Genomic DNA, 20,926 nt, shown 5'->3' with positions numbered 1-20,926 from the left:
TTGTGAATCTCAGGGTGGTATTGGTGACTAAACTAAACTGGACTGGTCAAAGAACACTGAGGCTGTCTACAAGAAGGGTCAGAGCTGTCTCTATTTCCTGAGGAGACTGAGTCCTTTAACATCTGCCGGACGATGCTGAGGATGTTCTACGAGTCTGTGGTGGCCAGTGCTATCATGTTTGCTGTTGTGGGCTGGGGCAGCAGGCTGAGGGTAGCAGACACCAACAGAATCAACAAACTATTTCGTAAGGTCAGTGATGTTGTGGGGATGGAACTGGACTCTCTGACGGTGGTGTCTGAAAAGAGGACGCTGTCTAAGTTGCATGCCATCTTGGTCAATGTCTCCCATCCACTACATAATGTACTGGGTGGGCACAGGAGTACATTCAGCCAGAGACTCATTCTACCGAGATGCAACACAGAGCGTCATAGGAAGTCATTCCTGCCTGTGGCCATCAAACTTTACAACTCCTCCCTTGGAGGGTCAGACACCCTGAGCCAATAGGCTGGTCCTGGACTTATTTCATAATTTACATATTACTATTTAACTATTTATGGATCAACTGTAACGAAAACCAATTTCCCCCGGGATCAATAAAGTATGACTATGACTATGACAAATACATTCTTTGATAATACAATTCACTTTGAATTTTGAAGTTAGTCCTTTCAGTAGAATGAAGCAGAAAACAAGGTTGAATGTAACATGCGATCACATCCTTCGAGTAATGTTTTTCTTAAATCCTACCTTATCCTGCAAATGCAAGTTATTTGCAAGGAACTCTTTCACTTCTTCATCGGTGTCTTTCTGTTGATGAAACAGTACAGCTTTAAGCAAAACATTTGGCTGGATTAAATTAAGTTTTTGTGTTTGTGAAAAGGCAGTAACATACATTTATAAATTATTTTCATTATATGTTTATTTATAGGTAAAGCTCTACCACCACATCCGGAGACATCAGACTGTAAATTAGTCAAAACAAATTTTGCTTCCTTTTTTCCTTGGAGATACCAGAAAATATTAAGATTATGTGAATTTAAGATGAAGGCACGTTTTGTTTTAAATGCATTAGTCAAATTCTGTCATGAATTTAGGAATACTTAGATGTAGATTTAACAATGTCAAGTTTGTTGATTTGCTGTTTATATTTTAAAAATTTACGAGAGACAATACTTAAGAAAAATACTGGAAACTTACCAGACTGTACCTCTGCTTGGCCAATGAGATTAATTCCTGGTCTCCTGCTGTGCACATATTTAAACCAATAGGAAGTAACTTTTTAACAGCTGCCACAATCAGTGATGTATGTATCGAGTAATAGTCACCTCTGCGCTTAATTTTTTTCCGTTCCTGGTTATCTCCCTCTGCCTGAAATAAATTAAATTGTTTATGACAATGCAGTATTTTGTATGAATGCTTATTTCAAGTATTTAAATAGGTTATGCTGTTTAATGAATGTTGTGTAGTACTGACATATGATATGGTAACATATCCCATGTTCCATGGGATATCCCATGTTCTGAACTCCAATTACATACAAAGCTGACACAGAATTTCAAATCCAGCACATCTTTCCACCTGCTCAAAAGCTTCCTTTTCATCCCTGAAGGTGTTATAAAGCTAGCATTTGGATCTAAAAGTATGAAATGTGGTGTTTGCTCAACTGATGAGCCGTTCTTTCTAAGCAAGTTTCGAAATGGAATACTGGTAAGCTATTTGACTCAAGGGGCGTTTAAAAGTAAGATCTCTCTTACTTGTTATCTACTATACAACATACACTCCAAACTATTGGTCCCTGAAACTGGCCCTGTTCGTTTACATGTAATTGTTTATTTACAATATTAACTAATTCATTATAAGCCAAGGATCTAAACATTGCTCTTATCATACATACTGTGTATCAGTTCTATATTATGCAATTTACCAGAAGATTTTTTTTATATACAGTAATATTAGCTATCTTGCTGGAAATTCCAGCATCTGCAGATTTCCTCGTGTTTGCGAATGTAAGCTATCATGTTGGTTTGCTTCACATCGCAGCAACTATGGATCAAGAACAAGCACATAATGAAGGAGTCCTCTCAAGTCTGCTTCAACAGATAAAAGTTGATCTGATCTTGGCCCCAAATCCACTCTCCTGCCTGTTCTGCAGGATCTCCAACTCACCGGGTTGAATTATCCATCTACTCAGCTTTAAATATATTAATGAATTAATGTTTGCAATTATTTGGAAGAGGCAATTCCAAAAGATTCCTCATCATTACTGTCTTAAATAGGCAACCCTTATGAAATTTTATGCCCTGTTTCTATATCCCTATATGAGGGAAAGATCTTCACACTATATATCCTGTCAAATCCTATTCATTTCAATAATATAATGCCTCATTCCTCTCTCAATGTGTATATCATTCAACTGTGAGATTTAAAAATGAAACCTTATTTAGCACACCAGTGTTCTTGGCAGATTTTAAATCATTCTGAAGCTGAAAGCTTTTATGCACATGCTCCAGAGTAATTGTTAGAAAATGCTGAGAACCACTGTACCACTGAGAGGCTAGAATATCACTTCTTTACTACGTTACAAAGTGCTGATGGCCATTGAATGCTTTGTGAACAGTTAGCTCTTGTAGTTCAGGATAATTTGACACCACACCTCTTTAATATAATAAACTGGAACTGCTTGCAGTATTAACTGTGCAGGCTGTGAGACAAACACAGTACCGCACAGAATGATCATTGAAGAAAAACAATGTGGTTTTGTACAAATTATAAGGTAACCAACCATATTTTCACTCAATCATTTAATTTTCATGTCAGCTAATACAAAAGGAAAGTATTTAATTAATAATACTGCCCCAACACATATTTACGCACGCACACAAAGGTAAATTGAATATGATACAAGAAAATGCATTGCCAGTACAAGTAACACAAAGATGATGATGCAAATGGAATGTTTTGCTAAGCTGTGCTTATGATGGGTTAGATGCACACTGGCTTTGATTTCAATGATATCAACTCTCAGCCTCTCTTAGCTTAATATAAGTGTAGCTGTGCAATTACATTAAAGAATTACATTAAAGCTGTGCAATTACATTAAGGCTCCTTACATTAAAGAATCTTGAATCTTGTTGCAGCTTTAAGCTTTACTACACTTTGATAAAGAAACAAATCAACCATCCAATAAAATGTATTATGTTGCTCTTTCTACAGTCAAATTTGCTGTTACAAACTATTTTCTTAAAGAAGTGCTTCAGGGCTGCAATGTATTGTATTATAAACCACAGATTGACACCTCATTCAGGACAGTCGTTTAGATTATTTCTCTTCTATTATATTAATGTTTAGAAGACTGTTCAGTCCAATTTTTCCCCCAACAGTCCTCACTTTTTTCTTATATTCATGCAATTTCTTTTTCAATTATTACTATTGAATTAATTTCTACCAGACTTTTAGACAATGCATTCTAGAGCAGCTTAGGTTATTATACAATGTCCTTTGGTGTTTCTGGCTCATGTGGTCTCTGATTGCTGATGGTCTTGTTACAGCAAGAGTTTCTCCTTCCTTTGTCTATAAAATAACCACTCTGGGTTCATATTGCATCCTTCTTCTTACCAAGCTACAATTTCTCATTTCCCTGCAGTAAAATTCATGCTATATGTTTGTTCATTTCACCAGCCCAAGAAAGAACATAATAAGTAGCAGCAGAAGGAAATTATCTACCCCTCGAGCTGGCAACACTATTTGATAGGATTGTGGTCGATCATCAAATTCAGTTACAGGCCTAATTTTCCATATTGCCATTTCCCTGAATTCCTTGCGTTGGTGTCTTTCCAATTCTGATTCTGTATTCTGTTACTATCTTCCTCATTGTAGATGACAGAAAGCGAGTGTACAAAGTTGAAGCACTTACTGAGTCACTAGTGTACCCCACACTGCTCGTATTAATGAGGTAGTGACTTGAACTAGGCAAGTGATTGGCAAGTGAACTATGAACACTCACTTCTTTTGTTGGGATATGGAATACTGTACATTGATAAGAGGTATGGAAGCAGATTCAATGGTGGCTTTCAAGTGAGAAGAGGGTAAAGAATCCAGATCTTTGAGAAGTGGGAGATAAGTAGGCCTCAATATACAGTCAGTACAGGAATAATGAGCTGAAAACCCACTTTTTAAATCTAACCAAGTGGCCGTTTAAAGTGAGGGCTAGTTTGGAAAACAAGATGCTGTAGTGTGATTAATAATTTGCATGATCACTTTCATTGGATGTTCACCCTATTCCCATCAGGCAAGTTGGGTCAATTCTTTCCACCATTCAGATGCTGAACTTCAGCTCTCTTGGCAGCCCGGGGGATCCAAGCTGGCAATGATAGCTGCCACAGTCAAATTGAATAATAAATCACTTCAGATTAACAAAGAGGAAATTAGTCTCTTTTTAAAGCATTTGAACATTACATGAAATGTTAAACTTTGTCCTGTCTTAATCTGATGATGATCTGATAATCCATTAAAATCATGCTAATCTTTACACTTGAGAACATTTCAATAATGGATATATTATGTTAGATGGAAAAGTGCTTAAACCTTTAATCCAATATCCTTTAATGACATTGCCCTGTTTTATAGCTAAGGGTCTAAAACATGTAGTATACAACATAATTTCTAGAGAAATAAGGATCTATACCTTCAGTCCAGTGAATCTAAATCCTGACTAAAATATTACCCTCACATTTACCACAGAGCAATGAAAAAGAACTGTTGAGTTTAGGAGAGAAATCCAATCTCCCAATTCTGCTAAAGTTCAATGAACCATATAAATGAATTTACTTATTTAGCGACGCAGTGCAGCGTAGGCCCTTGCAGCCTTTCAAGCCACACTGCCCCAGCAACCCCAGCAACCCCACGACCCTGATCAATCCTAACCTAATCACGGAACAATTTACCATGACCAATTAGCCTACCCAGTATATCTTTGGACTGTGGGCTTTGTCACTTGTTGCTCATTAGCCTCGATTTACCCTATGCAAAAGCTATGCTTTGAGAGCTGATTTTTACACATACTTTTCAGAAGCTGGACAATTTATGGAAAGCACAGTTAGTCTTCTACAGAGGTTTCAGACAATGAGCACAGTACAGCTTCCAGACAACTGCATATGCTATGAGTGTGGTCATTTTAAAAAAAACCTTAAGTCGCCAGGTCTGTTGTGCAGCCTTTTGCATGATGATGCTATCATGCAATCTGACCTTAAGGCCAACTTGCTTACATCGCTTTGAAAGGGAGGAACGGCAAGGGAGAAAATAAATACAAAAAACATTAGTAATATGTTAAAACATCAGATAATTCAAAAATGAATAGATTTCATATGTTTTAACCATTAGTGTTGATCTGTCAAAAGCAAAAAAAGATCAAAGTGCTTTACGTAGGTTTCCATTTTAGTGCTGTTAATTAATATAAAATATTAAACTGTGGGATTCTAAATGCACATTTACCATTTCAGTGATTTGATTTTTTTGCCCAAAAGGTGAGATGTAAACACTTGGAAATGAAACTTTTTCTCTTTGCACCATTACCATTTGTAGAATAAAGAAAGAACTGACAGTAACATGCTTTAACATGTTAAAGACAGTAACATGCTTTAACATGTTAAACAACCTCAACAAAACATTGGTTTAAATTACCACTCTTCTTTTTTCCAATTTATAAAAAACATTGTCAGTAAGAAATCCAATTTTGTGTTAACTTGGGAGACTTTTGTAGTTGGTTCTGAGGACCAGTAGGGAAAAGCGAAGTCAGGAAGGCTATCTGTGAAAGGAGAGACGATCGTTAAGGGGAACAGACAGGAGATTCTACAGGTGTAAAAGAGATATCAGGATGGTGTGTTACATCCCAGATGCCAAGGTCAAGCTGTCTCAGAGCGACTGTAGAACATTCCCAAGTGGAGGGTGAGCAACCAGAGGTTGTGGTACACATTGTCATCAAGAACATAGGTAGTAAAGGGGACAAAGTTCTGTGCAGTAAATATGGGGACTAAGGAAAGAAAAAGAGAAAAGGAGGAGCCCAAAAGGTAGTAATCTATTGATTAGTCCCAGTCTCTAATTATTATTGGGGCAGGAATAGAACAATAGAACAAATGATTATACAGCTGAAGAACTGGTGCAAGGGGTAAAGTTTCAGTTTTTTGGACCATTGGAATTTCTTCTGAGGAAGGAGCAACCTGCACAAGAGGGACTGGTTGTTCCTTAACTGGAGGGGAACCAATATCCTGGTGAGGAGGTTTGCAGGTGCTGCTTGGGGGAGTTTAAACTAGTTTGACAGGGGGATGGGAACCAGATCACCAGGTCAGTAAGTGGAGGGATTGAAAGGAAGGTAACTACAGCAAGACCTTAAGGGAACTTCAGCAGGAGCAAGATGATAGAGAAGACAGACAAGTTGAAGGGTACTTGGACTTTGATAAGTGTTGGCACCTTTTTTTTTTCATTACTTCCCTTTCTGTATCGAATTTATATTAACATCATAGAATTAGTTAAAATTTACTGGGTGTGCTGGCTGATGATTGATGTTTGGGCTTGATTCGGGCGGCAACCAACTCCGTGGGAGGCGTTGAGGCAGGTGCTGGGTGGGATTTCCCCTAGACATATACCAGCCAATATAACTGAGTGTTACACTCCAATCAGAAGGAGGAACAAGGACAACAATGTAAGGAATCTTTGGATTACAAGATAGATGGTGAATTTAATCAAGAAGGAAAAAAAGTGTGTGTAAGGATTAGAAAGCTAAAGTTATCAGGGCCCTTGAAGTTTATAAAGAAGCCTGCAAAGAAATTAAGAAGGGAATTAAGCGAGACAAGAAGGGCCATGAAAAATTCTTAGCAAATCCCGAGGCACTCTATAGTTATTAAGAGCAAGAACTAGGCAAAGGGTCGGACTCAAGGATAAAGGAGAAAACATATACATGAGAGCAAAGGAAATGTGCAAGGTCCTAAATGAGTAGTCTGTGTTGGTACTTACCACGAGGAAGGAAGTGGCGGACAGTGGAATCAGTATAATAGGCTCTGATAATATGATAGTGTATTTGAGATTAAGGAAGAGAAAGGGCTGAGTCTCTTGAAGAACATTATTACTGATTAAATATACCCCAGATTTCTGAGAGAGGCCTTGGTGTGTGTCCTCTCTAGCTACAGGTGAGGTCATGGAGGGCTGGAAAGTATCTAATGTTGTAACTGATGAATCTCATGGTCAGTATTGGAGAGGATTCTTTGGGATAGTAATTATGAGCATTTGAAAAATCAAATTAGGGACAGTCAGCATGGCTTTGTGTGGGTAAGTGATGTCCTACCGACTTGATTGAGGAACTGTATTTTAGAAAATTGTGAAGGTGATGAGGGTGGAGCAATGGATATTGTCTACATAGATTTTACTAAGGTGTTTGATAAGGTCCCACATGTAGGCTCATCCAGAAGACTGAAATGTATGCAATCCATGGTGAATTGGCTGTTTGGATTCAGAATTGGCTTGCCCATGGAAGACAGAGACGGGTATTTGATGAGACTTATCCTGGCCAGAGTTCTGTGACCAGTGGTGTTCCAAGGGGATCCCTACTGGAATCTCTGTTGTTTAATGTATATAGAAATGGCTTGGATGAAAACATGGATGGTGGGTTAGTAAGTTCACAGATAATACAAAGAGTCGTGGCATTGTGGGTAGTATGTATGATTGCCAAGTGGTACAGCGGAATGTAAATCAGTTGCAGATATGGGAGGAGGGATGGCAGATGGAGTTTAATGGAGCCAAGTGTGAGGTGTTGCTCTTTAGGTAACCAATTGTAAAGGCACAGTGATACACACAAAATGCTGGAGGAACTCCATAGGCCAGGAAGCGTCTGTGAAAAATGGTAATCAGTCGAAGTTTCGGGCTGGGCCTGAAACATTGACTGTTTACTCTTCCAAAGACGCTGCCTGACCTGCTGAGTTCCTCTCGCATTTTGTGTTCATTATTTTGATTTCCAGCATCTGCAGATATTCCCTTGTTTGTAAGGGCACAAAAAAGGCAAGGGTCTTAACAGTGTTGATGTAAAGAGGGATTTGGGGATACAAATCCATTGTTCCCTGAAAATGGCTCCACATGTTGACAGGGTGGTAAAGATGGCATGCTAGTGTTTATTAGCTGAGGCATCAGGTTCGGGAGCCAGCAATTGATATCTAGAGTAGTACATTCAATTCTGGTTGCTCTATTATCGAAAGGATGTGGAGACTTTGCAGAGGATGCAGAAGGGATTTACCAGGATGCTGCCTGAGTTAGAAGGCTTTAGCTATAAGTAGAGGTTAGAAAAATTTGGGTTGTTTTTTTTTCTGGAGGCAGAAGGGAGATCTGGTAGAAGTTTATAAGATTATGAGAGGCATACATGAAGTCAACTGTCAGCATCTTTATTCCAGGAGAGAAGTGTCTAAAATGGAGTGCTTTCATTTAAGTAAAGAGGGAGTAAGTTGAAAGGAGACGTGTGGGGCTAGAATTTTCTTTCCACAGAGAATTGTGGGTGCCTGGAATTCACTGTCACAGTTAATAGTAGAGGAAAATAATGACAGAGACATTGAAGAGGCTGTTAGATAGGCACATTAATGTGAAGGAAGTGGAGAGACATGAACATTGTGTAGGCAGAAGGGATTCATTTTTCTGTAGGTAGGCATTTAATCACATGTTCAATTAATTGCACAAAACGTTGTGTGCTGAAGGGCCTGTTCCTGTGCTCTGTTGTTCTGTGGAAGAGTCTGACCAATGTACAGATAGGCAGAGCTTCAATTTCAGATTCATTTCTCCTTGGGGTCAAAATCATAGTCATACTTCATTGATCCCGGGGGAAAATGTGAAAGGAACTGACTTTTATTAAAACCCAAATAGTGGTTAATTTAAAAAAAATGAGTTTCTCTCTTTTAAGATGACCTGATTAATAATAATTACCAATAATTAAACTTAGTTTATTTTTCAAACTCTTTTGTTTTCTATGAGCATATTCCTATATTGATTCAATGAATATACAGATTCATATCTTTAATATTCAGTCCCTATAAAAAAAGAGTAATGCTTCAGGAAATATGTTTCTATGATCAAACAGTGGTGACAATGTCTCCAGTTATCAAACAGAGATGACAATGTCTTCATAACTACAAATCCCACACATCAGTCAGGAATTTCCTTGGGTATTTCTGGAACCCTCGGGAGTCAATTCTGAACTTGAAGTAACCAGCTTTTTATTTCTTCATTCAGATATTGCTGAATGTTTCAGTTTCAATTTGTTCCTTTCTTCCTTTTCTTTTCTGCCTCTAATCGCCAGTATTTAAAGTTATTGCTACTTTAACGACTTTGGTCCCTACTCTTTTGCAGACATTCTGTCCATTCTCTCTATCCTGCACCCCACCACACTCAAACGTTTTCTGCAAAATAAAACACTCTTGTTTTCTCACATTTTCAGTTCTGATGAAAGGTTATTGACAGGAAATGTTGTTACTCTGTTTTCCTTTCTCCAAAAATACTGCCTGACTAGCTAAGTTCTTCCAGCATCCTCTTGTTTTTATTTAAATACATTAATTACATTGGCTTAGCTGTTTTGGAAAGCAAATACTTATCTTCTATTCCATTTCCTTTGTTGGCATTTCTCCATGATCCTTGATCAGAAACATTGCCAGATCAATAATTCACCAATTGTTATAAAGTGAAAAAAATATTTTATCTTCTAAGTTTTTGATACATGAAGTGGAATTATTTTTAAAAATACTTACAGTGTGAAATACAGTTTCAAACGTGCATCTGTAATTACCTCAGTTCTGCTGTTCTGTACATTTATCAACATTATCAAGACCCTAACACAACTTAGCTCGAAAATAAGTAAATTTAATCCTGGTACATATGTAGCAATTCAAGGAATCTGTAATTGATATTTACCTTGGACATTTTGCTCTTATTGTCTGCAATCAGGAAAGCCATGTTGTTGATTTCATTCTGAATCACAAAATTCTGCTCTTCCCGTCTGAAATTCTATCGAATGGTGAGCAAAAAAAATACAAAGGTTGTTTGAGTTTTGTTCTTAGTCCACAATACTCCAACAATTAGCAAAGTTTCTGAAATGATAGTCTCGTCAAAATGCTTACAGTATTCTCTCCGACAGGCCCATTTACATATTGGAATGAAAATCTCTATGGATTGTTTTCCTCTAAAAGCACTTCTTAGCAACTAATATCCAAGCTCCAGTTCTTATTTTCAGGGATTGCTTAAATTATTCTCATCTGATAATTTCTTCTACTATTTGTGACCTCAGCAAAAGGTCATGAGGAAAACATGTCTCTTTTAAAATCAAGACATAGGATGGACTGACAGTATGAAATATTTTGAATGCAGGTGATTCTATGGACATGTCTGATCTCTGGCCATCAGCATGACTTGGTCTTCAGCTGAATCAGGTGTAACTTACATCTGGTCCTTCAACCTTACACCACCCATGGCTGGCATATGTAGCACAACCCCACTCACTTCAATGAGATCTCTGACCTGAATGTAGAAGCTAAGTGGAATGTTGTGTTTTTTATTTTACTGCATTAATGTTTTAATTTTTTAACAATTAAATGTGTTAAGTAAATTAATTTCTTAATTAAATTTTTTTTCATTTTTAAATTTTTATTTTTTCCTACTTCAACCATTTTTAATTGCCTCTAATCATCAGAGATTTTTAGAAACAGTTGAAATAGCCTGTCAAAGCTGCAAGGGTAGCAAGAAACTATTTTATAATTGAATAAAATATTTTTATTTTAATATTCTACTACTTACAGTTTTAATAATCTTGCTTTATAATCTTTAACAGCAGAATATCTATCTGAAGGCACGAGGGTCATCTCAATTCAGTTATCTAATTACACTAGGTGTAAAGGTATCTGTTTAATTTTCATCAGCTTTAATTCTCACAGTTCAAGAGATTGCATGAAGTATGCATTAAAGGCGGGTAGCAAACCTTGGCAGAGTACAGCAAAGTCCTGAAAAGTCGTCAGCTGACAGCATCACACAGGAACTAAGAGCACCAACTTGCTGCTACAACAAGTAGCTCAGTAAAAATGATGCTTTTTTGCAACGTTCAGAATTAAGAGCTCTGTTCTAAAGTGAGGCATCATTAAAGTTAGCTTTTACACCAGCTCGTAAATTCATTCCTTACATGTGATTTACACCACAAGATGAAGATCTCAGCCACCATACGGAAGAGTTCATCAGCATCTGCATTTGGCTCCTTGAGCCATCTTGCTCTAGAAAAATAAAGCTCAATTGTAGAATTACAGAGAAACAAGTGTAGTCTTCATCATGTTGAAAGTACAACGTAAACTCATTATCAAGGTACATATAAGTCACCATAAACAACCATGAGATTCATTTTCATACTCAATACATAATAGGATAACCATAACAGAATCAATGAAAGACCACTGTGTAAATACAAATAATAATAATAATAATAATAATAATAATTATCAATAAATATCGAGAAAATAAGATGAAGAGTCCTTGAAAGTGAGCCTGTAAGTTGTGGGACATTTCAATGATGGGGCAAATATTGTCTGTGATGTACCCAGACAACAGATAATCTGAAACTGCTTTGTAGGTTTGATTCAAAAAATGGGTTTTATTAAATTCCTATCATTACATGAATTCAAATATAGAAAGTATGATAACAGTAAATTGCTTTTTCTTTGGAAGTATTTTGCTTTCCAAATTGTCCTTCACTTTGTAATGGATACTTACTTGTTTAAGGCTCTGCTATTACTGGGTTTATATGACCATCAACTGTTTTCAATAATAAGATGAGAAATATTTAACAACCAAGTGAAGTTTGTCATAGTGAATTTCTAATATGATTCACATTAAATTTCATTAAAGCACTATGCTGTGGTCTTTAGTTATTTTCAGTAGAATGTCTATTTGTCTGTTTATCTAAAGGTACGCAGGGTTTGGAATGGACTCGATGGGTCAAAGGGCCCATGCTGTGCTGTACTTTTTTATGACTCTACAGCATGAGTGCATGGGTAGTGATCAGATGTTGGAATCTCTATCCTAATCAGAAAGTATTGAACCTAATGTCCATTCCAGTGCAGCTGCAAGCAGTGAACTCTTTGCTTTGAGTCTGCAATTACTCAGAATATCACTAAAAATAACATAGACCTTGATGCTTAACAATCATGTTAGTAATCTTACCTGTTATAATCCACATAGCGGATCAAAATTGGGTAGAAGGAGTAGAGATCTCGGCAGAGAACAGCAAATTCATCTAGGATTAGCAGTTCTGTCTCCTGAAAATCTACTTTATACTCTGCTTTCAGTTGTTCTTCTTCTAAAACAACTTTTATTGCTTTCTTTTTCAGTTTCTCCAGCGTTGGAATGAATTGGTTTTTCAGCAATTCAGGTTTGGCTTTGCTGATGATTGGCTGAGCATACACTGGAGAATTCAAAGAGAAATAGAAATGGAAGTCTAACATGGTGGAATTTTAACATGGTTAGTCTTTTCTACTAACTGTATGCATCATGCATGAAAATACCCCACGTAGTTCAAGGAAATCATCTAACACATACTGCATTGAGACTAAGTAGACAAAGTGTATATTGCTGGTTCATGTATTATGCACTTTTTTCTTATTGTGGTCAGCTCCCAGCTTGACAACAACCTACTCAAAGTAATAATTCAGCAATGGTACTGCCCATTAAGAATCTTCGGAGAAGTTGCCATTTATTTTAAGGATCCCAATATTCTGCTAAATTTTCTCTAATTGCTGGGACTGCTGTACACCAGAGGTCTTGTCGAACTGGTCAGTAAAGGGAACCCCATGCAGCGGATATTACCATATCCTGTACGCAGTTTTCATTGAGCCCTGATAGCACACTGTTGTTCCCTTCACCTAGGCATTTCCTCTGCCAGTTCATTCAAGAATGATATCAATAAGGTGCTTTCCTTAGAAGGGAGAATGAAAATGTGGAATTATCTTCCTCATATAACATCAGTTACATCAACTGAAAAATTACTAGTTTGTCTGTATAGGGTTAAGAAGGCTTGTTGCTAAAAGGGGCTACCAAAGTTTGTAGAGCAAAGCTGGAAGTATAAAGTCAACGCACAAATTAGCTATGAGACAATTAAATGTGAAACCAGCTCAATGGAATGTATGGCCATTTCCATTAAATGCACACAATTAAGTGACTGCAAAGGCATTTAGAGTGTGCTAAGTATTCAAAAGTCATTGCACTTTACCATGTAACAATTACAGCACAGAAAAAGGCCGTCTTGACCCTTCTAGTCCATTCCGAACAACACTTTGCTGTGCTTCAGTTTACAAATGGCATATAATTACTTTCACCATAAAATTGACTGGGGTTTTATGTAATATTAATCAAATTTCATGCCGTACATTTAATAAGTTCATGAAGGCAAAACAGGTCTTTTGCTTCTGCAAGTATGAAGCAGGATTTTATCAACAAAACACAGGTCCCTTTAGGGGCCATTAAAATATATTGCATTTTTACCTGCTAGCCTCTTCATCCACGAAGCATCATCAATGCCCAGGTTATTGTTCAAGATCTTCAAGATGTTGCCCAAGATTGCACTAAGATGCTCCGAGGTGACGACAGTACAGCAGTCCCCACTGGGGTTGTTCTCAGGGCCCCGTTCCCACCAATATGACAGATAATTACACAGCATGGGCAAAACCACCTCAATGATGTGAGGCATTTCTGTGTATCGAGCTCCAGACTCAGCTGTTTCACTGATCTCTTTTATTAGTGCATCTAGTTGAGGTACCTCTGGGCACACTTCCTCCACAGTATCTGGCAAACCTAGAACTAACAAAGCAAATTAAGTGTCAATATCAGAAACACAAGAGATTCTGCAGAAGATGGAAATCATAAGCAAACACAAAAAAATCTGGAGGAACTCTAAGTCAGGTAGCGTCTGCGGAGGGGAATAAACAGTCGATGTTTCGGCCAGAGACCCTTCATCATGGAGGCTTGGAGCCAAGAACTCAGTGAAGGCAAATGGGTTTGGATGGCAAACATTTGGATGAATTGTGTTCTAGAACATGTAAGCTGCAACAGCCTAAGAGAGAAACGCATGAGTCAGTTTTGGGCAAGGATGAGCACTGCAACAGGTAACCTTCAGATAGACCAAGCAAATGGAATGCTTTGAGCATCAGAAGGGACATCTAACATCAGTCCATGGTTGAATCAACCAGGAGATTTGGGCATGTGAATTAAGGCACGATTAGTTAACATTCTCATAGTAAAAAATCCTTTCAAAAAGAATTATGATAATATGATAAAATCTCTAAACTTGACATAAACCATTGTTTTCTATGTCATGTCATTCATTGTCTTTGTTCGAAGGGAGATGACTGAAAAATTTCTGAGTCAACCACAGCAGCAGATACTGTTGCTGTGACCAACTGGGATGGGTTTAATACTTCAAATTTTTATGATGTGACCTCCCTTTGCTCACTGCATTTTACTAGAGAAACCCACTACTTCTAATGAAATACTTTGCTGTCTTGAGATGTGGTTGCTGTGCTTTGTCATGCCCTTTGTAATCTGAGTTTGTGCTGAAACTTTGGTTTGGAAGTGAAAAGCTAAGGGCACCATGTGAGAGCAAATGCAAAGCAGGGGTTGGGTCAAATAAGATCCAGCCCATTGTTTATTGATTCAACTACTTATGTTTTCCCTACTGAATGACTAGACATAATTAACATAAAGCTCCTGTAAATCTTGCTAAATCATACCCTAGTTCATTGGGTCGACAGAGTGGAGCTCAGTAGCTGACACCGAGACTTCAATACTATTTCTTTGTTTCATGTATTTTTCTTAGTTTAATTTTCTGTACCTGATTGACCATGAGCTATTTAAAGTTCAAGGCTGTGCTGGTGACAAACAAAGAGCAAGAGGATGGTGTTTGCAAGTCCCAGGACCATCTGTAATCCAGCTCAATTTCCTTGATCAGTAATTTGGGAGCAATTTTTGTTGCATCATTCAAAAATGCAAGTTTATGTAAAAAAAAGGCTGTTAATCTAATAGTCTAGTAATTTCTAACTTTGGGTACTTGTGCTTTTTCACATTGGTATGGACATGGTGGAGGATTACAAATACCTGGGGATACGAATTGACAATAAACTGGACTGGTCAAAGAACACTGAGGCTGTCTACAAGAAGGGTCAGAGCCGTCTCTATTTCCTGAGGAGACTTGAGGTCCTTTAACATCTGCCGGACAATGCTGAGGATGCTCTACGAGTCTGTGGTGGCCAGTGCTATCATGTTTGCTGTTGTGTGCTGGGGCAGCAGGCTGAGGGTAGCAGACACCAACAGAATCAACAAACTCATTCGTAAGGCCAGTGATGTTGTGGGGATGGAACTGGACTCTCTGACTGTGGTGTCTGAAAAGAGGATGCTGTCCAGGTTGCATGCCATCTTGGACAATGTCTCCCACCCACTACATAATGTACTGGGTGGGCGCAGGAGTACATTCAGCCAGAGAATCATTCCACCAATATGCAACACAGAGCATCATAGGAAGTCATTCCTGCCTGTGGCCATCAAACTTTACAACTCCTCCCTTGTAGGGTCAGACACCCTGAGCCAATAGGCTGGTCCTGGACTTATTTCCTGGCATTTACATATTACTATTTAATTATTTATGGTTTTATATTGCTTTATTTATACTCTATTCTTGGTTGGTGCAACTGCAATGAAAACCAATTTCCCTCGGGATCAATAAATTATCACTATGACTATGACTATGATACTGACCACTGCAGCGGCAACTTTGTTATCATTGTAAAGACCATTTTCCCAAATACAAAAATTAAGAGAAAGAGGCAAAGGATCATTATTCTGGGTCTTTGACCATTACATTGTCAACACATTTATGGGTCTTAAAGAGAGGGCTGTGGGTAGCAAGAGGATGACACTTCATGTGACAATTAGAATTTGTATTGGAACAATGTAAAAATATTTAAAATAAAAGATGAAGAAAACCTTTACTTCGTACTTGCTTTTCTCAAGGTTTACATTTAGATTTTTAGATTCATTCATTACTGGGTTAGGCCATTGTACATAGTTATACTGTACACATATACATTGGGCTGTTGTCAGAGTTAGCTCCCTCCTCTGACAGAGTGCATTGCTGCACTTCTGACTGATGGAATATGGACTGAGATGATCTGCATTCGGCCTATCCATTAGCTCGCAACAAAAGATGGCAGTACATTAAGCTCAGCATAATTGTGATTTCAAAATAAAATCAAAGTAACTAGCTACTAATTAACTTCAAGTAACACACACAAAATGCTGGTGGAACGCAGCAGGCCAAGCAGCATCTATAGAAAGAAGTACAGTCGAAGTTTCAGGCCAAGACCCTTCGTCATGACTAACTGAAAGAAGAGATAGTAAGAGATTTGAAAGTGGGAGGGGAAGTGGGAGATCCGAAATGATAGGAGAAGACAGGAGGGGAGAGATGAAGCTAAAAGCTGGAAGGCTGATTGGCAAAAGGGATACAGAGTTGGGGGGGGGCAGGGAATCATGGTACGGGAGACCCAGGGCAAAAGAAAGGTGGAGGGGAGCCCAGAGGAACATGGAGAGCTGGCAAGGAGTTATTGTGAGAGGGGCAGAGAGAGAAAAAAAGCCACACTCAGGTTGGAGAAACAACACCTTATATTCTGTCTGGGTAGCCTCCAACCTGATGGCATGAACATCGATTTCTCTAACTTTTGTTAATGTCCCTCCTCCCCTTCTTACCTCATCCCTTATTTATTATTCCCCCCTTTTTTTCTCTCTCTGTCCCTCTCCCAATCACTCCTTGTCTACTCTCCATCTTCCTCTGGGCTCCCCTCCCCCTTTCTTTCTCCCGAGGCCTCCCGTACCATGATCCTCCCCCTCCTCCAGCTCTGTATCCCTCTTTCCAATCAACTTTCCAGCTCTTAGCTCTATCCCTCCCTTTCCTGTCTTCACCTATCATTTCGGATCTCCTCCTCCCACTTTCAAATCTTTTACTATCTCTTCTTTCAGTTAGTCCTGACGAAGGGTCTCGGCCCGAAACGTCGACTGTACTTCTCCCTATAGATGCTGCCTGGCCTGCTGCATTCCACTAGCATTTGTGTGTGTTGCTTGAATTTCCAGGATCTGCAGATTTCCTCGTGTTTACTGATTAACTTATCCAGCTCTGAACAATTAATTTTACAGGTGAAGCATCTCATTCTCTCAGATATTAATGTTGGAGATTTAAAAACAAACTCTTCTAACCTTTTCAGTATATTCTTTCTCTTAAACCATCTTGACTTCAACATCTTTATTTTACTGTTCATCATTTAGATAGAATTTCAACTTCATTATTTAGATTCAGCATTTCTTAATGAGGATTCGTCAATTAGATGGGTGGACGAGCCTCAGCATTTCTTGCACTCCTTGAACGTGCTAAAGATGCCCAGTAGGTGGAACCTCACTTGGTCAGAAACCAGATTAGATTTTGGGGATCTATCAGTGACACAATTTACAAGTGCTTTTGCTTGCCAACCAACTGGAAAATCTAGGCCAGAAGCTCTAGGGACATACAAGATCCACTTTCAATGGCAACATTATAAACAGAACAACTTATATTTACAAAAGGACAATAACATAACAAGCTGTATACAGGAGCAGCACCAAATGGAAGGAAATTTGAATACTAAGTTACAAATATAGTTCTGATGACCAACGTCAAAGGACCAAATTTAAAGGACAATTCGAAGAAGCAGGTGTTTTTAGTTAAAGGTACAGATGAGAATGATGGAGACATTATATTACAGTCAGAGACATTTCAAATTGGCTGACTCAAGAAAAACTCTACAAGGATCTCAGTAACTTGGCACAGTGAGCCTATGGAGCTACTGTCCCCAGGAAGGGATATCAGCCTTCAAAGGACCTTCTTGAAAGCAAACTGGGACTGCAGTGTAATTAAGGGTGAATGCAAAAAAAGATCTGCTTGGTACTTTGGACTCCCATAAATGCAAAAGACAGAAGAGAACAGCCAGCAACAATCTGAACATTTTGCGCAGCCAGAGAAAGCTTGTGAAACGAAGCAAATTTTGTTAGAAATTTGCCATCTTAGATCTAATATGTTTTTACTGGTAAATTATTGCTAAATTATTGACAGATTCAGCATTCCAAATACTGCTGCATTTCCTGAAAAATGGCCTCTTGGATATGATCGTGATAAAGCTTGTGATTGACAATAATACTGGAAGGCTTTATTCAAAATGATTTCTGTTTCATATTTTTGATTGTCAGTATTTTAGCTGTTTTAACATAAAAATGCTTCATTTTATTTTGAATCATTTTGAAGTGCTTTAGATTGGCTGAACTACGATATGACTTCTGTAGCTTCGAGAGCTGATGAAGCTGGAGTTGGGGGGTGGGGCAAAGGTTTTCTAGCTGTCAAAACCTTCAGGGATGTTTCAATGACAGAGCTTTGTTGGGCTACCAATAGAGGTATTGTAACCGCCTAGGCTAGCTATTGGAGTCCAGGAGCTTCAATTCAGCAAGGCCAGTTCTCTGGATCCCATTCCATTAATAGACAGATTCGGGCCTCTATTATTCCACATAATAAATATCAAATGTTGTAATTGTGACAAACCATTCAGTTTTGTACTTAATGTTATGAATTCACCACTAAATAAACACAACTATTTGCCAGATTAGATGCTGCATAGTGTTAGTTCACCCTGAAAGCAAGTGTTTTATCCCCATAGAAAGACCACGTCACTTACTGATACGTTCTCGGGGTGATTTTGTGTTGAAAACTGAATGCGTATTGTGTATGTTGATAGAAGGCTCAAGAAAAGCGACTGGCATGGCAGCTGCAAGTGTGGCAAGACTTTCTCCAAGGACAGGTCGTTGTCTAAACAAAGGCAGAAGGAAAAGTATAAAGCCATTTTCTCGTCAAATAAAGGGCAATTATCTCCTGTAAAATATTGAACTGTACCAATATTCGAGAAGCTATGTTTGCCATAGCTGAGAACATGCTACATATTTTATGTACAATACATTGATTGAAGGAGCATGTGGTATCGTAACTCAAACATGTTTAAGAATTATACAAGCAATAAAAAAAAGTTATCCAGGAGATCATTAGAGATAAGATCCCACAAGTTCCTTTTCTCAATTACACTAAATTTCACAGAGGTCAGCAAAAATATGAAGTGTTATGAAAATGTAATTCTCCACCACTGGTTAGTAACTCCTGCTAATTCTAAAGAGAAATAATAAAAAAGTTACAATTGCAATTCTCAACACATGAGGAATTCCATTACTCTGTTAAAGCAGAATCCATTGACTCACTTATAGTAAAATGTGATGGGTGTTAAAATAGTAGAATGCCTAATGACATAGGTCCATAGACACAAACTTAGTGTGAGTGAAGTTTAATGATCCCATGTTTAAAGAAAAGTAAATGTGAAACACCTGCCCCTACACCTCCTCCCTCACTACCATTCAGGGCCCCAAACAGTCCTTCCAGGTGAGACAACACTTCACCTGTACATCTTTTGGGGTCATATACTGCGTCTGGTGCTCTTGGTGTGTGGCCTGCTGTATATCAGGGAGACTCAATGTAGATTAGGAGACCACTTCGCTGAGCATCTACTTTCCGTCTGCCTGAAAAATCAGGATCTTCCAGTGGCCACCCATTTTAGTTCCACATCCCAATCTCATCCCAGTATGTCTATCCATGCCCTCCTTCACTGTCGTGATGAGGCCACACTCAGGTTGAAGGAACAACACCTTACATTCCACTTGGGTAGCCTCCAACCTGATGCCATGAACATGGATTTCTCGAACTTCTGGGAATTCCTCCCCCACTTCACCATTCCCCATCCCCTTTTCCCTCTCTCACCTCATCTCTTTGCCTACCCATCACCTCCCTTTGGTGCTCCTCCCCCTTTTTCTTTCTTCCATGGCCTTCTGTCCTCTCTTATTAGATTCCCCCTTCTCCATCCCTGTATTTCTTTCACCAATCAACTTCCCAGCTCTTTACTACATCTCTCCCACTCCTGGTTTCATCTATCACCTTGTGTTTCTACTTCCCCTACCCCCACTTTTTAAATCTACTCCTCATCTTTTTTTCTTCAGTCCTGTGGAAGGGTCTCAGGCCAAAAATGTCGACTGTACTCTTTCCATGGATGCTGCCTGGCGTGCTGAGTTCCTCCAGCATTTTGTGTGTGTTGTTTGGATCTCTGGCATCTGCAGATTTTCTCTTGATTGAGAAATTAGATCTGATGTGTAGTGAGAACTAATACTGAATTTTGACACTGGTTAACGATGTCTCTTACTGCCTCAATATACTTCTGCACAGCATTCAAAGAGGCGCACCTCAGGGGTGTGTGCTTAGCCCACTACTCTACTCTCTCTATACCCATGACTGTGTGGCTAGGCATAGCTCAAACACCATCTATAAATTTGCTGATGATACAACCATTGTTGATAGAATCTCAGATGGAGATGAGAGGGTGTACAGGACTGAGATATGCCAATTAGTGGAGTGGTGCTGCAGCAACAATCTGGCCCTCAATGTCAGTAAGGAGAAAGAGCTGGTTGTGGACTTCAGGAAGGGTAAGACGAAGGAACACATACCAATCCTCATAGAGGGATCAGAAGTGGAAAGAATGAGCAGTTTCAAGTCCCTGGGTGTCAAGATCGCTGAGGACCTAACCTGGTCCCAACATATCAATGCAGGTATAAAGAAGGCAAGACAGCAACTATACTTCATTCGGAGTTTAATTTGGTATGTCAACAAATACACTGAGAAATTTCTATAGATGTACCGTGGAGAGCATTCTGACAGGCTGCATCACTGTCTGGTATGGGTTGCTGACTGCACAGGACCGAAAGAAGCTGC

At 38.7% G+C, this 20,926-nt stretch overlaps 1 protein-coding gene across 9 annotated transcripts in view; it reads right to left on the bottom strand.

Moving 5' to 3' along the window:
* Positions 1 to 20,926, bottom strand: part of ryr3 (ryanodine receptor 3) — a 380,840-nt gene that overhangs the window by 88,490 nt on the left and 271,424 nt on the right. For 5 of the 9 annotated variants that reach the window (XM_063051027.1, XM_063051036.1, XM_063051044.1 and 2 more), the window contains 8 exons: positions 18,801 to 18,931; positions 13,543 to 13,857; positions 12,226 to 12,466; positions 11,195 to 11,282; positions 9,937 to 10,029; positions 5,185 to 5,268; positions 1,198 to 1,368; positions 748 to 807 (listed from right to left, as the gene is read on the bottom strand). In XM_063051027.1, the coding sequence (XP_062907097.1) occupies positions 748 to 807; positions 1,198 to 1,368; positions 5,185 to 5,268; positions 9,937 to 10,029; positions 11,195 to 11,282; positions 12,226 to 12,466; positions 13,543 to 13,857; positions 18,801 to 18,931 (1,183 nt within the window). The remainder of the gene's footprint in view (positions 1 to 747; positions 808 to 1,197; positions 1,369 to 5,184; positions 5,269 to 9,936; positions 10,030 to 11,194; positions 11,283 to 12,225; positions 12,467 to 13,542; positions 13,858 to 18,800; positions 18,932 to 20,926) is intronic. The other 4 variants (XM_063051064.1, XM_063051073.1, XM_063051100.1 and 1 more) reach the window with 1 other exon arrangement.

The sequence above is a fragment of the Mobula hypostoma genome, chromosome 1 (assembly GCF_963921235.1).
Source record: "Mobula hypostoma chromosome 1, sMobHyp1.1, whole genome shotgun sequence".
Lineage (NCBI taxonomy): Eukaryota > Metazoa > Chordata > Chondrichthyes > Myliobatiformes > Myliobatidae > Mobula > Mobula hypostoma.
Note: the sequence above shows the minus strand (reverse complement) of the source record. Positions and strands in the feature narration are given on the sequence as shown.